This window comes from Sapajus apella, unplaced genomic scaffold, assembly GCF_009761245.1.
Source record: "Sapajus apella isolate SASKATOON/1434 unplaced genomic scaffold, GSC_monkey_1.0 scaffold73, whole genome shotgun sequence".
Lineage (NCBI taxonomy): Eukaryota > Metazoa > Chordata > Mammalia > Primates > Cebidae > Sapajus > Sapajus apella.
Window position 1 is genome coordinate 8,114,833 of NW_022437013.1, and position 22,112 is coordinate 8,136,944.

General features: G+C 36.1%; 2 protein-coding genes across 5 annotated transcripts in view; both read left to right on the top strand.

Annotated features, from left to right (window-relative positions):
• NUP62CL (nucleoporin 62 C-terminal like) overlaps window positions 1-11,807 on the top strand; it is a 67,339-nt gene extending 55,532 nt beyond the window's left edge. For both annotated transcript variants that reach the window (XM_032250909.1, XM_032250910.1), the window contains exon 9: window positions 10,957-11,807. In XM_032250909.1, the coding sequence (XP_032106800.1) occupies window positions 10,957-11,051 (95 nt within the window). In that variant the 3' untranslated portion in view covers window positions 11,052-11,807. The remainder of the gene's footprint in view (window positions 1-10,956) is intronic.
• Window positions 11,808-15,514: 3,707 nt separating this feature from the next.
• Window positions 15,515-22,112, top strand: part of RBM41 (RNA binding motif protein 41) — a 49,745-nt gene continuing 43,147 nt past the window's right edge. For all 3 annotated transcript variants that reach the window (XM_032250906.1, XM_032250907.1, XM_032250908.1), the window contains exons 1-4: window positions 15,515-17,031; window positions 19,874-19,990; window positions 20,588-20,780; window positions 21,088-21,292. In XM_032250906.1, the coding sequence (XP_032106797.1) occupies window positions 16,694-17,031; window positions 19,874-19,990; window positions 20,588-20,780; window positions 21,088-21,292 (853 nt within the window). In that variant the 5' untranslated portion in view covers window positions 15,515-16,693. The remainder of the gene's footprint in view (window positions 17,032-19,873; window positions 19,991-20,587; window positions 20,781-21,087; window positions 21,293-22,112) is intronic.

Below are 22,112 nucleotides of genomic sequence, written 5' to 3' on the forward strand. Positions count from 1 at the left end.
GTCCCCCAGCTGTGTGAGAGTGATCCACTTTGTCTGTGTGCTCATCAGCATTTGGTGTTTTCGCTATTTTTCATTTTAGCTCTTGTTGTGGAGATGTAGTGATATAATGGCAGTTTTAACTTCCTTTTCTGTGATGAATGATGATGCTGAACCTTTTCCTGTACTTATTTCCCCATCAGTATAAACTTTTCAGTAAAATGCCTGTTTGTGTCTTCTGTCCATTTTCTAATCGAATTGTTTTTTACTGTTGAGTTTTGAGAATTCTTCATGTGTTCTAGATGCAAGTCTTTTGTCACATATGTGGTTTGCAAATATTTTCTCCCAGTCTGTAACCTATCCATTTTCTTACTAGAGTTGTTCACAGAACAAAAATTTTTAAATTTTGATGCAATCCATTTTATCAGTTTTATTTTACAGATTCTGTTTCTGGTGTCCAGTCTAAGAACTTTTTGCCTAGCCCCATATCCCCAAAATTTTTTCCTATGTCTTTTTTCTACAAGTTTTATCATTTAACATTTAAGGCCGTGATCCATTTTCATTTAATTTTTATATAAGATAGGAGGTTTAGATTAAGGTTGTTTTTTTTTTCTACAGATATCCAGTTGCTCCAGCACCATTTTTGAAAAAAGTATTCTTCCTCAATTGAATTGCTTTTGTACCTTAAAAAAAAATCTGTTTGACATATTTGTGTGGGTCTTTTTCTGAGGTCTCTATACCATGGATCTATGTGTCTTCCCCTAGTGCTTTCATTACTATGGCCATATAGTAAGCCTTAATATCTGGTAGAATGATTCCTCCCACTTTGTTCTTCTCTGTCAAGATTGTTTTAGTTTCCATAAAAATTTCCTGGCATTTGATAGGAATTATGCTTAACTTATAGATAAATTTGGGAAGAATTAACATCTTTACTATGTTGAACCTTCCCATTCATGAACATGATATGTCCCAAAATTTATCTAGGTATTCTTTCATTTCTTTAATTAGCATTTTATAATTTTCATCACCCACATCACATACATGTTTTGGTTTTGTTAGATTTATACTTTAGTATTGCATTACTTTGTAGTGATTATAAATGGTATTATATACCAAACACATGTTTTTGTTAGTGTAAAATCAACACACAATTAATTTTTGTGTGTTAATTTTATATCTTTTAATCTTGCTGAGCTCACTTGTTAGTTCTAGGAGATTTTTTGTGTGGATTATTCAGAATTTTCCTTATACGCAGTTATGTCATCTGCAAATAGTCAGAGTATTATTTTTCCTTTCCAATCTGTATGCCATTTATTTCTTTTTCTTGTCTTTTTGCACTGACTAGAGCTTCAAGTATACTCTGTTGAGTAGTAGTGATGAGAGCAGACATCCTTGCATTGTTCTTGATCTTATGCCGAAAGTCTTCAGTCTTTCACCTTAAGTATGATGTTATTCGTAGGTGTTTTTTTTTTTTTTTTTTTTTTTTTTTTTTTTTTTTTTTTTTGATGTTTTTTATCAAGTTGAGGTAATTACCCTGTAGGAGTTTTTGTTTGTTTGTTTTACTATAAACAGGTACTGGATTTAGTCAAATTTCTTTCCTGCAGCAATTGCCATAATCATGGTTTTTCTTCTCTGTGTCATGATACAGTGAATTACGTGTGTGTGTGTGTGTTTTGAGATGGAGTTTCACTCTTATTGCCCAGGCTGGAGTGCAATGGTTCAGTCTTGGCTCACTGCAAACTATGCCTTGCGGGTTCAACCGATTCTCCTGCCTTAGCCTCCCAAGTAGCTGGGATAACAGGCATTCACCACCATGCCCAGCTAATTTTGTAATTTTAGTAGAGACAGGGTACCACCATGTTGGTCAGGCTGGTCTCAAACTCCTGACATCAGGTGTTCCACCTGCCTCAGCCTCCCAAAGTGCTGGGATTACAGGCATGTTGAGGTATTTTAAATGTTGAGTCAGCCTTACATATGTGGAATAAATTCTACTTGGTCTGGGTTTGTAATTTCTTTTATACATTGTAGGATTCGGTTTGCTAGTATTTTGTTGAGGATTTTTAAATGTAAGAGAGATTTTCAAGTGTTCATGATATTTATTGGTTTGTAGTTTGGGGCGTTTTTTGTTTTGTTTTCTTTTACTGTTTCTGCCAGGTTTTAGTGATAGTATAATATTGGCCTTATTTTTTAGAAGGATTTGTGAAGAATTGGTATTAATTCTTCTTTAAGTGCTTGGTAGAATTTTCCAGTAAAATTATCTGGGCCTGGATATTTTGTTTTTGAGAGCTTTTAAATTACAAATTGAATTTCTTTAATGTTTCTAGGACTATTCAGATTATCTGTTTCATCTTGGTTGAGTTATTATAGTTTGTAGTCTTTTAGGAATTGGTGCATCCCTGTTAAGTGGTTGAATTTATAAGTGTTAATTTGTTCATAGGATTTCCTTTTTATCCTTTTAATGGCAGTAGGATCTGTAGTGGTATACCCTGTTTCCTGGATTTGGTGATTTGTGTTTTCTCTATTTTTATTTTTTTTCTGTCTTGCTAGAGGTTTGTTAATTTTATTGATTTTTTTTTTTCAGAGTCAGCTTTTTGTCTCGATGTTTTTCTGTGGTGTTTCTGTTTGCAATTTCATTGATAACAACTCTTTATTATTTTCTTCATTCTGCTTGCTTTGGGTTAATTTTGCTCTTTTTCTATTTTCTTAAGGTAAGAATTTAGATTATTGATTTGTGAACTCTCCTTGTTTTTAATAAGCGACTTATGGGTTGGAGCGTAGCATATACAGCATGGATGTGTTAGACAAAGGGATGATTCACATTCTGGGCGGGGCAGAGCTGAGCTGTGTAAGATTTCATCACACTACTCAGAATAGTGTGCAATTTAAAACTTATACATGGTTTATTTCTAGAATTTTTTATTTAACATTTTCTGACCACAGTTGACCACTGGTAACTGAAACCCCATAAAGTGAAACCATGCCTAAGGAAGGACTACTGCATTCTCTTTTAAGGCATTTCTGATCATCAGCAATTTAAAAAACCTAGTTGGCATCTCCAACTGTCAATTTCACTAATGGTCCTTTTACTATCCATTAAAAAGCTCCATGTTAACAAACATCTGCACATAGATATCCCAAAGGCTCAAATTAAACTTGTCTAAAACTAAACTCATTATTTTCATACTCTCCTAGGTCTTTCAGATCTGTAACTCCTTTTCTTTTTCTCAGTAAAAGACTACTGTTACTTACTCAGGAACCTAAAGCAGGCTATTTCTACTTCTTCAGTAAGTGATGATGACTATACTTTTTAAATAGCTCTTGAATACTTTCTATTCACTAGTTTCCCACCACCACATTCCTACTTCAGGCTGTCTTTGTCCCCTACCTTGAAACATATAGTAATTTTTTTCGGGTTATTGAAAACATCAGCTCCTTGTCTATACCTTATTTTCTTACTTCCCAGGGATAATCACTTTCACTTATTTTAGCTGAATTTTTCAACTACTTATTTTTATATTTTTAAACATCATGTACTGTTACTTTTTAGTTTTTTCATATTGGGGCTTCTCTACTGACTTTCCAAAATGGGTGGAAAGGAGGATTTAACTCTTTTATATCATGTATATATACACATGTATGTGTATGTGTGGTATGTGTGTGCACACATATTTTCCTCATCCTATTATGTATATGTTATAAATTTCACATAGATCAATATTTAATATTTGAATTATGATTGCATAAATGTTATTTGCAGCCTGGCCATGTAGCATATTATGTCTCCTTCCTTTTACAAGTTTTATTTTCCTTTGAATCTTTATTTGCCTAGTTTTCTATATACTTTCAGTAATTTATTCCCTAAGTCCCTGCTTTTACTTTAAATTTATCAGTTGCATCTTTTTGGATTCATCTCTACCAGAGTCCTCTAATCTCTATACTGCAGTCTGTAATCGTTGCTTTCTTGGTCTGCTGCTTGGCTAGGGTCTCCTATCTATAGCATTCTTGTATTCCCTCTACTCTTTACTGGTTCTCCAGTTTCATGGCTCTTACTTATACTTCTGTTTCTTGGTTTGTTCCCTTGTTTCTGATATAGCACATATTCTAGCAGTTTCCAGAAACAGTGCATAGGGAGGAAATTTTTGAGACCTTGCCTGTCTGAAAAGGTATTTATTCTATCCTCACATCTAATCAATAATATTGGGTATTGAATTTTAGCTTGGAAATAATTTTCCCTGGACCTTTTGAAGAAGTTGTTTTGTTGTTTTCTAACTTTGAGGGCCATTTTGATTCCTGAACCTCATGTGAACTTTTCATTTGTGTGTTTTACTTTTTCAATGGAAGGTTTTAGGATTGTCCTCAAAATACCGAAATATCAGATGATGTGTTTTGGTGTGGATCTGTTTCATCCACTGAGCCCATTATTGGTGTCTCAAGGAATTAATTTCTTTCAGTTTGGATCTGTTTCCTTGAATTACGTTTTTGCTCATTCTTTCTGGTCATACTCTTATTCTAATGTTTGATGTCCTGGACTGATCTACACTTATTTTTTCTCCTATTTTCTCATTATATTTTTGTTAAATTTTCTGGGGTATGTACTCAACTGTTTATTTGCTTTTCTACTGATCTTTGATATCTGCTATAAGTTTAATTTTGCAAGAACCTGTTGTGTTGTTTTATGATTATATGTATGTACTTTTTAAGTAGCATCCTGTTCTTATTTCACAAATTCAGTATTATCTCTTTGAGGATATTAATGATTTTAAAAATGTATATTATATTCTTTCTGTATTATTTCTCTTAGCTTTCTTTATATTTCTGTTTTGTTTCAGTCTTATGTTAGAAGCTTTCCTCAAATATCTGGTGATTCTTGATTGTCCATTTATATTCAAGAATGATACGCTGAAAAGTTTTATAGGTGGGGTTTGTTAACTTACTATAGGATAATTTGGCTAGACCTTTTCATTGGGGGACTTCTAACTGTGGTCTTCAGGATTTTTCTCTTTAGCTCGACAAATCCTCTGGAGAAGAAACTTCCAGCTCTTGGCTAGAGATAAGCCTAGTGTTAAGCCAGTTTTCTGAGAACTGTTAGAGAAGAGACTGCAGGCTCAGTGCTCAGCTTATAGGCTTTCACTTTATGCCTCATATAACTTTGACTTAATTCCTATTTTGGTACAGAATACTTACCCTCTGCTCTGCCTGGTATTCCTGATCCAGAGCTCATTTGGTTCACCTTCTCCAAAGGAAAATTATCTCCACCACTTGGGTAGGGAGAATTGCCCAGATGAGAAGAGAGTTCTGTTTCTTATGCTTTCACAATTCTGTTTGTAGCTTCACTTTCAACACCACTTTGAATTACCTAGTTCTACTAATTCCATATTCTTTCTAGGATTCTCTCGTACAAATTCAGTTGCAATTTTTATAGTTTTATTGTTGTCTCCTTTCTTGTTTTTGTCCTTAAGATTTTATGCTTTTGTCTTTTTCTTTTTTAAAAAATTCTTTACTGCTATTTTACAAATGTTTTGGAATGGATCCGTGGTAAATAAATGTGCTTACTCTCTAACTGGCGACCTTATTTGTCTCCTGCCGCTAGTCTTACCACATTATGATTCACTTTCACAATAATTTCAAGGTGATCTTGATAAAATCACACTCTATTCTAGTCATCTCTTGATTAAAACCCTTCACTAGTTCCCATTGCCCAATGATGAATACGATTCTTTGCATAATATACAAAGTACTTTGTATAATCTAACCCCTCTCTGGTTCTCCAGCCTCATATCTCGAAGAAGTATTTATGGTTTTCTAAATGCCTGATATTCTTTCCTCTTCTGTGTTTTCTAATGTTCAGTTTCATTTGCCTGGAGTACTCTACTCCATCATCATCTGCCTGGTAGCTGCTCCCTTGTCAAGATGGTTTATGAAGCCTTCCTTGACTTCCTTGGCTCATCATTATAATAGTTGTTTATCCCCTTTTTTGTATCCATGCTGTGTTCTACATAACATAGTGTTAGCATTTATCATATAATATTGCAGTTATTTATTTACATGTCTGTTTACTGGAATTTGAGCTTCTTGATAGAGATAATATCCCAATTATTTTTGTATCTTCAGAATTTAGCAATACCTGGCATGAGATTGAGGTCCAATATGTGGTTTCAATTTATTTGTTGCCTGATATTTATACAGCATACTGTATTTAGCTTTTGATGGAGAAATGGATACAAAGCTGACAGACATGTGTACATGAACATCTTTCCATGTTATTAATCATTCTACATTTTAATGGCTGCTAAATATTTCATTATATGGATATACCATAGTTTGTTTAGTTAATAGCCCATTGTTAGATATTAGTTAATATTTCAAACTTTTTGCTCTTTTAAATCATGCTGCAGTAAAAACCTAGCTGTAGGTAAATTTTAAGGTGTACATCCATGATTACTGTATATAAATAAAATTCTTGGAAGTTAAAATGCTCAATTAGTAGTAATGTCTGTTTTAAAAGCTTTTGATATATCCTTCCAGGTAGGTTGTACTAATTTATATTTTCACCAGAAATTCATTAGGATGGACCTATTTTTCTGCACTCTTTCCGGTACCATTTCTGAAATCACTACCACCACCACCACCATCATCGTGCATCGTGATCATTCCTTGTCAAAATTTATAGGTGAAAATATTTTCCTGGTTTAATTTGCATTCCTCTGGTTACTAGTGAGGCTGAGTATTTTGAAAATGTTTATAAAAAATTTATATGTCATTTTATAAGTTGCCCATTTATATCATTAACCATTTTACTGTCAGGATCATTATTATTATTATTTTATACTTTAAGTTCTAGTTACACGTGCAGAATGTGCAGGTTTGTTGCATAGGTATAAATATGCCATGGTGGTTTGCTGCACCCATGACCCCGTCAACTACATTAGGTATTTCTCCTATTGCTATTCCTCCCCTAGTCCCCCACCCTCCAACAGGCCCCAGTGTGTGATGTTTCCCTCCCTGCGTCCATGTGTTCTCATTGTTCAACTCCCACTTATGAGTGAGAACATGCGGTGTTTGGTTTTCTGTTCCTGGTTAGTTTCCTGAGAATGATGGTTTTCAGCTTCATCCTTGTCCCTGGAAAGCACATGAGCTCCTCTTTTTTTATGGCTGCATAGTATTCCATGGTGTATATGTGCCACATTTCCTTTATCCAGTTTATCATTGATGGGCATTTGGGTTGGTTCCAAGTCTTTGCTATTGTAAATAGTGCCGCAATAAACATATGTGTATATGTGTCTTTATAGTAGAATGATTTATAATCCTTTGGGTATATACCCACTAATGCGATTGCTAGGTCAAATGGTATTTCTAGTTCTAGATCCTTGAGGAATCGCCACGCTGTCTTTCACAAAAGTTGAACTAATTTACACTCCTACCAATAGTGTAAAAGTCTTCCTGTTTCTCCACATCCTCTCCAACAGCTGTTGTTTCCTGACTTTTTAATGATCGCCATTCTAACTGGCATGAGATGGTATCTTATTGTGGTTGTTTTTCTCTCACTGCCTCAATTTTTTTCTAGGACAAATGAGTGATACACTATATAGCATTGTTTATGAAAGTACATTGTGGTCTTTGACAGTGAATTTAATCTTACCTAATAATCTTTATATGTGTAACTTAAAATTTTTTTAAGCATTAGTTATAGTTTCTAGAAGTCGGTGTTTGGGTTTAATGACTAAATCTCTTTTCATAATCTTTTTTGAATCTTCACCTAAAGTGTTTGCAAAAGGCTTAGTTGAAGAAAACATCTGTCTCCAAAACAGAATGAGACTGCCTGGAAGCAGTTTCACCAAAATCTTTGAAAATAATAAGTAATTCTTTAAAAAACTTTTTAAATACACAAACATACCACCTTAGCCAATAGCCATTTAGTTAGGCCTATAAAGTTGTACAGACATCAAACAATCCAGTATTAGAACACTTTTGTTACCACCAAAATTTTCTCTTGGCCATTTGCAGTTATTCCTCATTTCTGTCCCAAACCCCATGCAATCACTAATCTACTTTCTGTCTTTATAGATTTGTCCTTTCTGGAGAGTTTGTATAGATTGAATCATATTATATGTCGCCTTTTGTGTCTGGTTTCTTTCATTTAGCATATTTTCAAGCTTCATCTATGTTGTAGCATGTATCAGTACTTTATTCCTTTTTATTGCTGTGTATCATTTCATTGTACAGTCATACCGTATTTTGTTTATACCTTCATCAGTTGATGGACATTGTTTGCTTTTTGTTTTTTGTTTTTGTTTTTGTTTTTTGATACGGAGTTTCACTCTTGTCGCCCAGGCTGGAGTGCAGTGGCACAATCTCAGCTCACTGCAACCTCTACCTCCCAGGTTCAAGTGATTCTCCTGCCTCAGTCTCCTGAGCAGCTGGGATTATAGGTGCCTGCCACTACACCCCACTAATTTTTGTATTTTTAGTAGATACAGGATTTCACAATGTTGGCCAGGCTGGTCTCAAACTCCTGAGGTCAGGTGATTCTCTTGCTTCAGCCTCCCAAAGTGCTGGGATTACACGCATGAGCCATTGTGTCCAGCCTCTTGTTGTTTTTTAAAATATAGTTTTAGCACTTATATTTAGGTTGACAATCCATCTTGAGTTGATTTTTGTATATAGTTAGAGGTGGGGGTTTGATTTCATTTGGATGTAGATATCCAGTTGTCCCAGAACCATTTGTTGAAAAAGATTATGATTTTACCATTGAATTGCCTTGGTACCTTATAAAACTTTATTTCTGGACTTTACTTCTGTTTCATTGATCTCTATGGCTATTATATGCCAATATCATGCTGTCTTGATTACTTGATTAAGTTTTAAAATTGGATAGTGTTAAGTCCTACAGTTTGTTCTTATATTTCAAGATTGTTTTTTCTGGATCCTTTGCCTCTCTATATACATTTAAAGTAAGCTTGTCTATTTCTATAAAAAGAGCCTGCTAGAATTTTCATAGCGATTACATTGAATCTGTACATCAGTTTGTGGAGAATTGCCATCTTAACAATAGTGTGTCTTTTAATCCATGAACATGGAATATATTTTCAGTTATTTAGATATTCATTTGTTTTTCTTAGCAATGTTTTTTGTTGTCAGTGTACAGGTCTTATACATCATTTGTTAAGTTTATTCCTAAGTTTTATAATTCTTTTTGATACTATTTTGAGTGAAATAGTTTTCTTATTTTCATATTGTTCAGTACAATTATTTTTTAATGTCAAATGTGTATAGCATATTTAATATGCCGGCAGGACCCAGTCAGTTACTGATGCTTGTCGTGGGACCAAAATTCTGGACATTAAGTACCTTTGTGCAGTTTTTGCCCTTAAAGAATGAAAGTCCTAAAAAATTTAAAGTATGTTAATACAGAAGTAGTTCTGGAAATTCAATTGGAAGACATGATAAAATGTTTATAGTAAGACTCTCTTAATAATGCTGACTTGTATTTCTTGACAGTTTATTGATTTTTAAAATTGTTATAAATGTACCCTTTTGCATTTAATATGTATCAATCAGCAAATTACTAGAATGTTCCTATGTTGACACCTCTGATCTCAACTTAATGGTTTGTTGTAGTGCTCATTTGTGCTTCTGTCATATTAAAAACTGTTATTTAGGGGAAAAATTGTACCCCACAGTTAGTTATTACAACAAAAAGGAGATATATTTTGCCAGGCTCAACATATACTGTTTTTCTGGCCTTTTATAGACAGTCAGCACTATCCTTAAAGCGTGATCTTGCAGAATGTCTTTATAAGACCGAATGACATATTATACTTAAAACTGGATAACATTAGTGTTTTTCTAAATGGCTGAAGAAAATTAATGTATATTACAGCTGGACTTTGAACAATGGAGGGTTTAGGGGTGCTAATCCCCACAGAATAAAAAAAAACAAATATAACTTTTGACTCCCCAAAACTTAATCACTAATAGCCCACTGTCGATGGAAGTCTTACCACTAACATAGTCTATTAACACATATTTTGTATATTATATATATACTACATTCTTATAATGAAGTAAGTTAGAGAAAAGAAAATATTATTAAGAAAATCATAAGGAAGAGAAAAAAACATTTACCATTTGTTAGGTGGAATTAGATCATCATAAAGGTGTTCATCCTCTTTTTCTTCATGTTTAACAGGCTGAGGAGGAAGAGGAAAGGGTGATCTTGTCTCAAGAGTGGCAGAAGTAGAAGAAATTTCATGTATAGTGGACCTGTGCAGTTCAAAACTCTGTTGTCCAAGAGTCGACTGTATATTGTTTAAAATTTTTAGTATTTCTCTTGTAAATTTTTTTTCTTCTTGGGCACCAGTTATGGCTTATTCACTAGTAAACGTTAATGGACACTAAGACAAATGATCAAGGATATTTGTCCATGTTGATAGAAAAACTCAGAGTATCATGCTTACTTCAACAGTTTAGTTTTACTAACAGAAAGTTACTGTTTCACATAGTAAAATTAATGGTATTTTGTGGTACTCTGGCCCTGAGAAAATTTAAGAACCACCAAGTTAAATAAATCATTATTAGAAAGTAACAGAAATGTAAATATACTCAGTGCACTCATTTGCTTATAGGTAGCTAAGACCCACCAAAACTTGTACTCTCAATTTAATAACTACCCTATATGTCACTTTGAGGGTGTAATGAGTAAAAAATCAGTTAACACCTCACTCTAACAAAACATAAATGTCAACTAGACAGTTATTTGCTTGAAAGCTTGGGAGAGCATAAAAAAACAGTCTTGTCAATTGTTCTCACAGTTTCCAAACAGATAGATGAGAGTTTTTTTCTTATGTGCTTTCTAAGACTTAAAGCTATTGAAATTGGTATGTAAAGTTTTATTAATCGTATGTTGAAAGGAATACGTAAGTTATGTTCATGGGATATTTTGTCTTTAGATTAATGATTGTGTGACTTTTCCTCCTATAGGCATCCTGCGAAGGAAGGTAGAAGAGGTAACACGGGTTTTTGAGGATTATCGTCATAAGGCCCATGCATACAATGTCAACACTGCTTTTTATTGAATAACCATATCTTCAGCATGTCTTTTTAATATTTCATCTTGATCTTAATGAATTGTACATGCCTTTTCATTTAAATATTATACTGTTGATTATTATACCTTAGTTTTGTTTTTAGTATTAGAAAATGAAAATTATACTAGCGTCTTTGTCCAGACAGCAACCTATTAGATGTTGACCCTGTATGTATAATTTATGTCTTAGTCTCCTAGGTTCTACATTCTGGCATCAGCACACATCATCCTTCTCACTCCAATTAAATCGTAGGGTGATGTTTGCCAAAAGTACATGCCAACCTGTATAGTGCTAGATACTGTAAAGTCCCTTCTCAAAGGAACCTACTGTATAGTTTGAGATATAATTAATGCTTGTCTGTATAGAAACAATATAGATAATATAAAGAAGTACAGTATGAATTACAGAGAGTGTGTTATAGAGATTCAGCACAGGGAGGAAAAGTTAAGAGTAAGTTATTGTTAAAAGGTTAAGGAAAGGTAAGTTTTAGGAAATTCAGTTATTTTTAATGTATGGATATATTGATATTTTATTTGGTTTTAGCATATGATTTATAGTTGTTGGTTTCTGTGTATTTGTTTGCTTTTCTTTTTCTTTTTTTTAAGACTAAGCCTCGTTATTAGGTTTGAAACAGTCTGGTCTCCTGTATTTCATGTTTCACCTAAGTCATAAATAAAGGTAATGTTCTAAAATAGTAAACATGTAATACTGAAATTAATTATTAAAAGTTTTTAAGTGAATAGAGCTCAGTTACCTATAATTTATTGAGCTAAATTTTCTGCTGTACTGACTGCATGTGACCATCCTGACGGATACACATTACACAAAGAAATATTTTTGAAATGAATATTAGCCATGATTAGTCTTATGAGCAGACTAATGCCAAAATTTACATGGACTCTTTTTTTTCTACCCAAACTTTTCCAAGCAGAAGCTTCTTATCCAGTAAGTTTTTGTAACCACTTAGAATTATAGATTGTGAAAATAATCCAGAGCTCATATAATCTTGTGGATGATTTCTGTAGATAAACACAACTTTTAAGTATAATCTTTAGTGATCTCTAATTTTTTAGTTCAGTATTATCACTCTTATACCCTAGATAATAGTAATAATAAAGACATTTTCCCCACTGCTTCTGGAGATTCAACTTTTATAAAGTAGCCTATATATAAGTTCTACATTCAGTAATGAGAATATAGTGTATCAGCGGAAACACTGACTCTAGTCTTGTTCCTACCTAATTAACTGGACAAATAATTTCATCTTGGGCGTTATCTTTTTCCATGAATGAAAAAGGTAGATCATATTAGGGTTTGCCAAACTGTCTTGTGAGAAGTAACTGGTTTTCATTTCTCTGAAGTATTGAGATGCCTGTATATCTTTTCACTATGAGTAGAGTGCTTACTCTATACTTCCTAAGTAAAATAAAGAAAAAGGAGACTACAGTATTGCTTATACTATCTTACTGTTACATTATCTTCTGTGGGAGTTCTAGTGTTTTTCCCAGTACATAGAAGATGCCAGAGGATGGCAAGTGGCTTCTAGATCAATCTAGTAATGCTATTAAGACTTACAGGGTGATCACAGTGTACTGTCTGGAATTGCACATTGGACTAAATCATCTCTAAGATTCTTTCTGACTCTGTTTCTAATGTGTACAGAAATGACATTGTTGAACAAATATTTTTTGTTTGTTTTTTTTTGAGACAAGGTCTTGCTCTGTCACCTAAGCTAGAGTGCAGTGGGGTGATCTCAGCTCACTGCAACCCCTGCCTTCTGGGCTGAAGCAATTCTCCCACCTCAGCTTCCCAAGTAGCTGGGACTACAAGTGGACACCACCACATCTGGCTAATTTTTGAGTTTTTTGTAGAGACAGGGTTTTGCCCTGTTGCCCAGGTTGGTCTTGAACTCCTGAGCTAAAAGGAACGACACACCTTGGCCTCCCAAAGTGCCAGGATCACAGACAGGAGCCACCATGCCCAGCCACGTTGAACAACTCTTGTTTTTTTTTTATGATTTTTTTCCCCATTTATTTATTTTTTAGGTTTTGGGGTACATGTGAAGAACATGCAAGATTGTTGCATAGGTACACACGTGGCAGTGTGATTTGCTGCCTTCCTCCCCATCACCTACATCTGGCATCTCTCCCCTTGCTATCTCTCCCCAGCTCCCCACCCCCCACCGTCCCTCCCCTATTTCCCCCCGACTGAACCCAGTGTGTAGTGTTCCCCTCCCTGTGTCCATGTGTTCAAGAACAACTCTTAATTAAAAGGTCAGAAATGCAGAAATAACCTATTTTTGATAGTAATGTTAAAGCACCATTTATGTTAGCCACTGGAATCTTCAGCCCCTTGTGACCATTGTTAACCAGCTAACATATTAGCGGAAGAAGTCTTAAATGTAAAGTGTTGACACTCTCCCAGTACATACCCATTTTTTATCTTTTGAAAAGATAGTATATTTATTTTCTATAACAGCATTTATGCTATTTCATTTGGGAAATTTGAAAGACGTGCACAGTTGTTTACTCTTAATGTTAGATGGTAAGTAGATTCAAGAGAAGATTTTTGGTTTTAACACTTCTTCCATATACTGGAAAGGTTACTGCTTCATAATGTAGTCTTCAGAAGCATGCCACAAACAAAGTACCTAAAAAAGGCAAACCCAGAAAATGTGTCTCTGTTAAGGAGGAGCTTCTGGATTAAACTAACCTTGTTAAATTGTCAGAAAGACAAATGAGGCATATTTTTCAGTTTGTCATAAATTCTTCTTGGGGTAACATTGTGAAATTACCTTATGGTAAGATCTCTGTGCCCATGTAATATAACATCTAGAGATCTCCAAGGCTTTGTATACACTGTCTGATATCCTTTTAAGCTGGGGAGAAGGATGTTGTGGAAAACAGAATGGCTATTATTACACAGTTAACAAGTTTGGCAGAGTTGGAAATGGCCTTGTTTCCTTTTTAGTGTAATTTTCTGAATGTTTGTCTTTTTGTACCTATCACTTACACTGGTTACAGTTATACACAGATATGTAGAGTACTTCTTATGATCTTGCTTTCCAGTTGCAACTCCACAGCTATGTGAGTATGTATTTTATCTATTCATTCTCCACTCATCCCACCTAGTGGGTTTGTAATGTATGTGTATCATTTCAATATCAATAGGCTATATGTTTTAATAGAAGTTGTACACAAGTTTGGTGTAATAGTTTGTATAATATTTGTTCCACCCTTTGCCACCGTCCCAGGGGATAAGCACACTAGCAACCTTGGTGTAATTTTTTTCATTTCCTTGTCAATGTGTCAGTTTGGACAGGTTGGTTGAGCCACAAAATTCAGGTCTACCACTGTATAGGATTTACCTGATGCAGGTGATGATGTGACCCCCATTTTGTTTTTACTTATAATATATTCAGTTCAGGTTCTGTGCCAGAGCTACAAAGTGGTACATGTTATGCCTACAGTCATTCACCTGTATGCTTCAAGAGCACAGTTATTTGCATATGACAGGTCTTAGATAACTCACCATGATATTTTCAATCTGATAGAAGTTCTCAGGACAGGAAATTCTACAATGTTTTTCAGTAGCTGGTTTTTGGTCCTTCGCTCTAACTTGAGCATGGCAATACAAAGCAGTTTGAAAAAGTCTAAATCTACTGATTAACATTGGAATATTTACTTATAGATTACCACCCAATCATGGAATAACTTTAAAACCATACCTTTGTATGTGCTTGACAGTCACTCTATTTTTAGTTTTTTTGTTTGTTTGTTTGTTTGTTTTTGAGAGAGTTTTGCCCTTGTTACCCAGGCTGGAGTGCGATGGCGGAATCTTGGCTCACTGCAACCTCTGCCTCCTGGGTTCAAGCAATTCTCCTGCCTCAGCCTCCTGAGTAGCTGGGACTACAGGCACACGCCACCATGCCCAGCTAATTTTTGTATTTTTAGTAGAGACGGGGTTTCCCCATGTTGACCAGGATGGTCTTGATCTCTTGGCCTCATGATCCACCCGCCTTGGCCTCCCAAAGTGCTGGGATTATAGGCGTGAGCCACCGTGCCTGGCCCACTCTTTAGAGGTATCCCCATTTTACAGATGAGAAAACTGGCCTACGCCAGTTAAAGAAACTTACTGAAACCCACACAGTCTAGTAAGTTATCAGAGCAAAAATTCAAGTCCAGATTGCCTCTAAAACCCTGTTGTGTAATACTGTCAACTGAGAGGTGAGATTCAAATCTAAGTAGTGTGCCCCTTGCCCCCATTACCTACAATCTTTTCTTCTTTTTTTCAATTAAAAAAGTATTGACTAGGTAATATAGTCATGGGTTCAAAATTCAAAGGGCACAAGAAGATACAGTGAAGATTTTTTTCTGCACTTGTCCCTCAGCCATCCAGTTCCCCTACCTGGAAGTATTCCCTGATCATTTGTCTGTAAGTTCTCTCAAAGATATTTTGTGCATATACAAGCAAACACATATATGTAAGTTTTTAAGTGAATAGAGCTCCCTTTTTTATGCAAATGAAAGCATAGTATACACATCATGCTGTACCTTGCTATTACACTAACTGTATTTTGGAGATTGTTCAGTAGCAGTCTGTAGAGAACTTTGTCATTTTTGTAACTGCTATATAGTTTTTCATGGAATGATGCATTTTCATAGTATGTTCATGGATATTTTCATTTCCATTATTATAAAGAATATTGCAAGGAATGATAGGTTAGAGGATATATAGTACTGAGGATTCTATTCATAACTGTTGAATTGCTGCTTTAAAGGGAATATACAAGTATGATTTTAGTAGTATCCTCATTTGCCCCCCATAGATGTTGTGCCAATTTATATTCCTACCACAAGTGTATTGAGAGCACCTATTTCCCTACAATCTCAATAAAACTAGTGTGTTATCAAACTTTTGGGTCTTTCTTAATCTGTTAGGTGAAAAATGATACTGTAGTGTACTTTTAAAAATAAACTTTAATTTTTAAACAATTTTAGTTACAGAAAGGTTGCATAGTACAAAGTTCCACATATCTGCAACTCAGTTTCCCTTGCATAACTCTGATACATTTGTCACAGCTAATGAACCTGTTATTAACTAAAGAGCATAGTTTGTTCACATTTCCTTAGTTTTTACCTCATGTCTTTTTTTCTGTTCCAGGATCCCATCCAAGATACTGCATTACTTTAGAGTCATCATGACTCCTTTGATTCCTTTTGGCTATACAGATTCTCTTATTTTTGATGACCTTGCTAGTTTTAAGGAGTACTGGTAGTCAGTGTACTTTAAAATTTGTGAAATTGGACATCTTTTTATACACTTAAAGACATTTGCATTTCCATTTCTGGGAAGTAAGAGCCCATGCTTTTAACCACTATACTATACCTCTTTCTTGATTCACCATAATTATCAATAAAACATTTGTGGGTCTGAATACACACAGACTTCTGATTTTGAGTGGAAAAAACTCCCAAGTATCTGTTATAGATAGAGGAGAACCATTAGTACAGGTGATATATAGTCAGACTCATGTCTGATGACTCTGGCTACAACGTGAAGAATGAAGCAGAGGCTCGACTGTAAATGGTAGATAGGCTGGATAAATCCTTGAAAGAAAAGCAGTGTTGATGAGAAGTTTAAGGGAAATACAGAAAATCCAGGAATTAGTGGTAATGGATGAGAGAATCAAGAAGTCAAAGGTGACTCAGCTTTATGAGCTGGATATTTTGCGTCTTCTCTTGAACCTAGATGAGAAATTCAAGATAAATATTTGGACAATGTTCAGCATACCTGTCACTCGAGACCTACTTTCTCTTTCTGTTGCTGTAGCTCTGTGCTACTACAATTCCCAGAGCCCCATGCTTCGTCACAATCCCCTTAGAGTCTGCCGCGCGGAGTTCTGGGAGTTGAGGTCCGCGGCCTGTTTACCGAAGTTACAGATAGTGGCCTGTGGAAACATGAAGAGGTAAGGGCTTGTCTGAGGAGCAGGCGGCAAGGGGAGCTCTGTTCTACCTTTTCTTTTGAAAATGGCTTCTATTGCTTTCTGGTTTGGGTATTGCATGTTCTCGGGATGCGGTTTCGTGGAGGCAGGAAGACAAAGGAAACGGGAGGAGGGAGATGTGCTGAACAGGCCTGCAGAGCGAAGTTCAGGAAGGGCTGCCACCGAGGCCGGCTGCTGTGGGATTGCCCTCCCGGGACGGGCCCCGACAGCTGGCCAGGTGCTGCGGCTTCGTAGTTTCTCACGGACCCAATTAGGTAAAAGGGTTTGGGGCTGGCTGATTCCCAGCACCGGAGATTGAGGTACCTGGGGCCAGCCCCTCCCCGTCCTGCCCTACCTCCACCTCCACCTCCACCTCCACCTCCACCTCCACCTGAGAAAGGGGCTTCGGACGGGCATATTTATTTGCAACATGTGTATTAAAGACGACTTGCTCGGGCCCCGAAACCACGTAGCGCTCTCCAATCTTAAAGTAGGGGAGCGGTACTTTGTTTCTAAATGTAGAAGGACAACACCAAAGCGGTTCGATTTGTGGGTTGGGGGGGAAAAAGGCATTGCTGGGCGCAGTTCCCCGTACTGGTTCTGAGGTAAATGGCCGGCCGCTTGAGCCTAAATGGCCTCAGCCTCCCAACTATTGACCGGCTTAAATTAGTTTTAGGTTCACTCTGCAAGTAGAATCATCACTCTGGAATAGTGTAGTGCATTTAAAATACTTACTGATATGCTTTCCCGCACTGTCAGTTCCTTGGATCTTTTTAAAAATCGTTACTGATTTTCCCTGCCTGAAACTAACCTTTAACTTTTTTTTACCATATCCATGCAAAATAATGTATAATGTATATATACAGCTTAAGGAATAATAAAGGTGCGCATCCACTACAAGCTTAAGAAATAGGACATTGCCAGTCCCTCAGAAGTCTACTGTGTCTCCTCCCTCCCTTCGTTTCCCCATCAGGTGACCACTATCCGGACTGTGTGTTACTAAGTCTCTTGCTTTTCTTTTCTTTTTCTTTTTATTTGTTATTATACTTTAAGTTCTGGGGTACATGTGCAAGACGTGCATGTTTGTTACACAGGTATACATGTGCCATGGTGGTTTACTGCACCCATCAACCCATCATCTACATTAGGTACTTAAAAACAGAAATAGTTTCTAGTACATATGTATTTATCCCTTAACAAAATGTTCCTAGTTTTATCTATTTTTCAACTTTATACAAATGGACACATATCGTATGAATTTTTTCTGTGACTTGCTTTTTAAAATTTTTACTCAACATTTCTTTTTGAGATTCATCTGTGTTGATGTGTAGAAACTTTAAACTTAGTAAGAACTTTTGGAATTCTAAGTAATAAAACATTGAGATACTTAAAAGGAATTTTTTAAAACCTTGGGCCTAAAGATAATTTGCAATTTTCCAAAATAGGGCCAAGTCTTTCTAGAGCGTGGGAATATTGCTTATAATTATGGTTGTTAGTTTTTCTAGGCTTTATCATATCCTCACTAGGAAAGGGCTGTTTTATAAGGAAAGTATTTGATATTTGTTTTCTTCCTAGAGTTAACTCATTTTTTGTACTTTTTAAATAATCTGTTGTTACATGCTTAAATGGCCCTGTCATTTTTTTACACTCTAATAAGCATTTTTACTTACTTAGTGTTAGTTAGCTAATGCAAGGCATGGCCTAAATGTCTGTGCAGTGGTGCCCAGGCTATAAAAATGTTATAACTGTCTTCATATTTCTTTCTGTACTCACCCCTTTGGAGATCTCCTCCTCAGAGCTCCACATCTTGTTAACACAGCTGACTCAAGATTTATACATTTAGCCTCTGACTCTCATCTATACAGTTATCTCATCTCCTATTTTCCATTTAGCCCGCCACTCATGCTGTTCCCTCAGAGTCAGTGTCTTTGAAGTATTCCTGATACTTCATGCTGGCATTTGCATTGTAAAAGGTGCTAGATTCAACATGACTAAAACAATACTGACTTTCCCTTTCCCAAACCATTTATTCCATCTGGAGCTTTGTCTTTCCTTCATTGGTACCGTTGTTCTCTCAGTTACACAGACTGAAATGTTGGGACTTTCTTTGACTTCCTTGCCTCTGCCTCCAAAAAGCCTCTTTCATCTAACCTTTCCTTTCCATTTTCATTATTACCATTTCAGTCTAGACCTTTATCACCTTACACTTCAGTAGTTTCATAACTAGTTCTTGTTTCTTCCCTTTGAATCTGTATGGCTTATTATAAACACATTTATCTGTGTCACTTGCACTGTGTCACTTAACTGCTTGATAAATTCCTTATTCTCATTATCCTTCAGTATATGCTACTATCCCTTTGTACTCTCTTTCCCTGTTCTCCTTTTCTTCATCGCACTCAATCCTTTGAATGTCAACTTAAGAACACCTTTCTTAAGTTTTCCTTTATCACCTTATCTCCCGATTATCTCTTCTGTGAAGTTCTACTAATTTGATACTGCTTCAATGTGTTATTCTTCTCTCCCCCACCCAGGCACATGCACACAACACATACACACACATATGTTTCTTTTCCCTAAATACATCATGGGCTTCTTGAGGGTAGGGACTATGTCGTAAACATCACTGACTTCCATCAGTACCTAGCATAGTGCCTTCTGTGTAAACAGGTAGTAAGTGTTCATGGACTGAATGATAAAGGGTAATGAATTATTGGAGAAGTGTCTTTGAATAAATGGGGTCACTAATGGTAGATAATATGGATAAGGAATATATTTTGAGACTCACAGTCTCTTCTGTTTTCTGTATATATTCTTGTATTTACTCCAGGGTCAACAGCTGTGTGAAGAGTGATGAGCATGTCCTGGAGGAGCTGGAAACAGAAGGGGAGAGACAGCTGAAAAGCCTCCTTCAGCATCAACTTGATACTTCTGTCTCTATTGAAGAGTAGGTATTGATTTTGCAATCAGAAAGTATCATAGACTCTTACCTCCAGATGACAAACCTCTCCTAAAGCTTGGATGGAATGCTCCTCTCCCACCTCCCTTTCTTTGTCAGACTTCAATGTATTAGGCAGGGTTTTGATTCTGTGTCTCTTCCTCTGGGAAGCCTCCCATATCTCACTAAGCCTGGGCCAAGTACCTATTTTTTCTCCTCCTATAGCATCCTATATTTCCCTTAACGTAGCACTTGAAACCCAATATTATCATTGCCTCTTTACTTGCCTCTGTTCCAGTGTTTTTCCACAAAAGCAGGAGCCATTTTTATCTTTTTTTCAAGCTGTTAAATCCTCAGCACCTAGCAGAGTGTCTGATGCATAGTAAGTACTCAGTATATATTTGTTCATTTCATTATTTATTATTCTTGGATGAGGGGACTATTGATGGAGTTCCATTTTGTTGCAGTGGTGCCTCAGCTTAGAAATAAGATGTAAGAGAAAATTTGCTAATGAGTTTCATTGTACGTCTTACAATGTTGAGCCTCCATTTTTGTGAATGGTAGTAACCTCAAGATGTTCTTACTCTCCTCCTGCATGTTTTGCAGATGTATGTCTAAGAAAGAGAGCTTTGCTCCTGGTACTATGTACAAACCCTTTGGGAAGGAAGCAGCTGGGACTATGACTTTGTCCCAGTTCCAGACACTACATGAGAAGGACCAGGAAACTGCTTCTCTCAGGGAATTAGGGCTTAATGAAACAGAAATCTTGATCTGGAAGAGCCATGTTACAGGTGAAAAGGTGAGTGGGGTAATGTTTTTTTGTTTGTTTGTTTTTCTCCTTGAGGAAACAGAGCAAAATCTCTTCATTTTGGCATGGAGAGCCTTTTCATTTTTAGTGCTCACAAAACTGAGCTTGGTGTCTGAATCGTCCTTGATTTTTAGAATATATACATTGGTAAAAGAGAAGTTGTTCCTTGACTTCTTAGCTAACACTTTCTATAAACATTCATTTCTAGGCCCAGGTTATCTTTTGACTTGAGACATAAGATCATCATGTTCAGGTTGTGTCCTCTATGATATATGCCATCTCATTCCTCTGGTTTCAGAAAACGAGACTGAGGGCAACTCCTGAAGCAATACAGAACCGTCTTCAAGATATTGAAGAAAGGATCTCGGAGCGTCAGCGCATTCTTTGCCTGCCACAGAGATTTGCAAAGAGCAAACAGCTGACCCGGCGAGAAATGGAAATAGAAAAGTCTTTATTTCAGGGAGCTGATCGTCACTCCTTCCTTAAGGCTCTTTATTACCAAGGTATGTGATCCTCACTGACTTTGATATGTTCTTTCACTGAGAGAAAGATTAAACAGCAGGGCATTAAATATGAAGAGTTAGTGAAGGGAGTAGGGGAGAGACAAACTGTCACAACGTTTGAGAAATGTATGCCAGAAGAGAGACAAATATGTGCACAGTTAGTTGCATGACAACATAGAAATTGCTATTATGGAGATTTGAATAAAATGCTGACGAAGCACAGAACATAGAGCATCCAAGTCTAGTTGGGGGAGTCAGAAGTTGACATTTATACTAACTCCTGATGGATCAACAGGTGTTTGTCAGGTAAATAAGGGGGAATGGACATTAAAGGTAGTAAATAGGAACAGGGTTATGAAAGAACCTGGTGTGTCTAAGGAACAATGAGAAGTTTGATGTGGCAGGAGTAGAAGGAGTGGCAGGGAATGACAGGAGGTGACACTGGAAGGAAGGGAAGGCAAAGGTAGATTGTGAAGTCTTTAGGCTGAACTACAAATTAGCACAAAATACATAGATAAATAGTATGGGTCTTAACCAGAAGGAATTAGTTTGACAGATAATTTTACTAGGCACTGCAGAAGGTGCACGGAAGTTTGAGCATGGTTCCTTACCTTGTGCCAAATATAGTATGGTTGGAGAGATAAACATGTAACATTTAGTGACAATACTAGATACATTTGCTAAGTGTTGTTGGAGTTCAGAGGACGGAAAGGCCACTGTGTATTGGTATGATTGAAGAAGGCCTCTCAGAGGAGGTAAGATTTAAATGTTCTTTTAATACTACCTATTCTTTAGAAAGGAGAGGTAATGGCATTTCAAT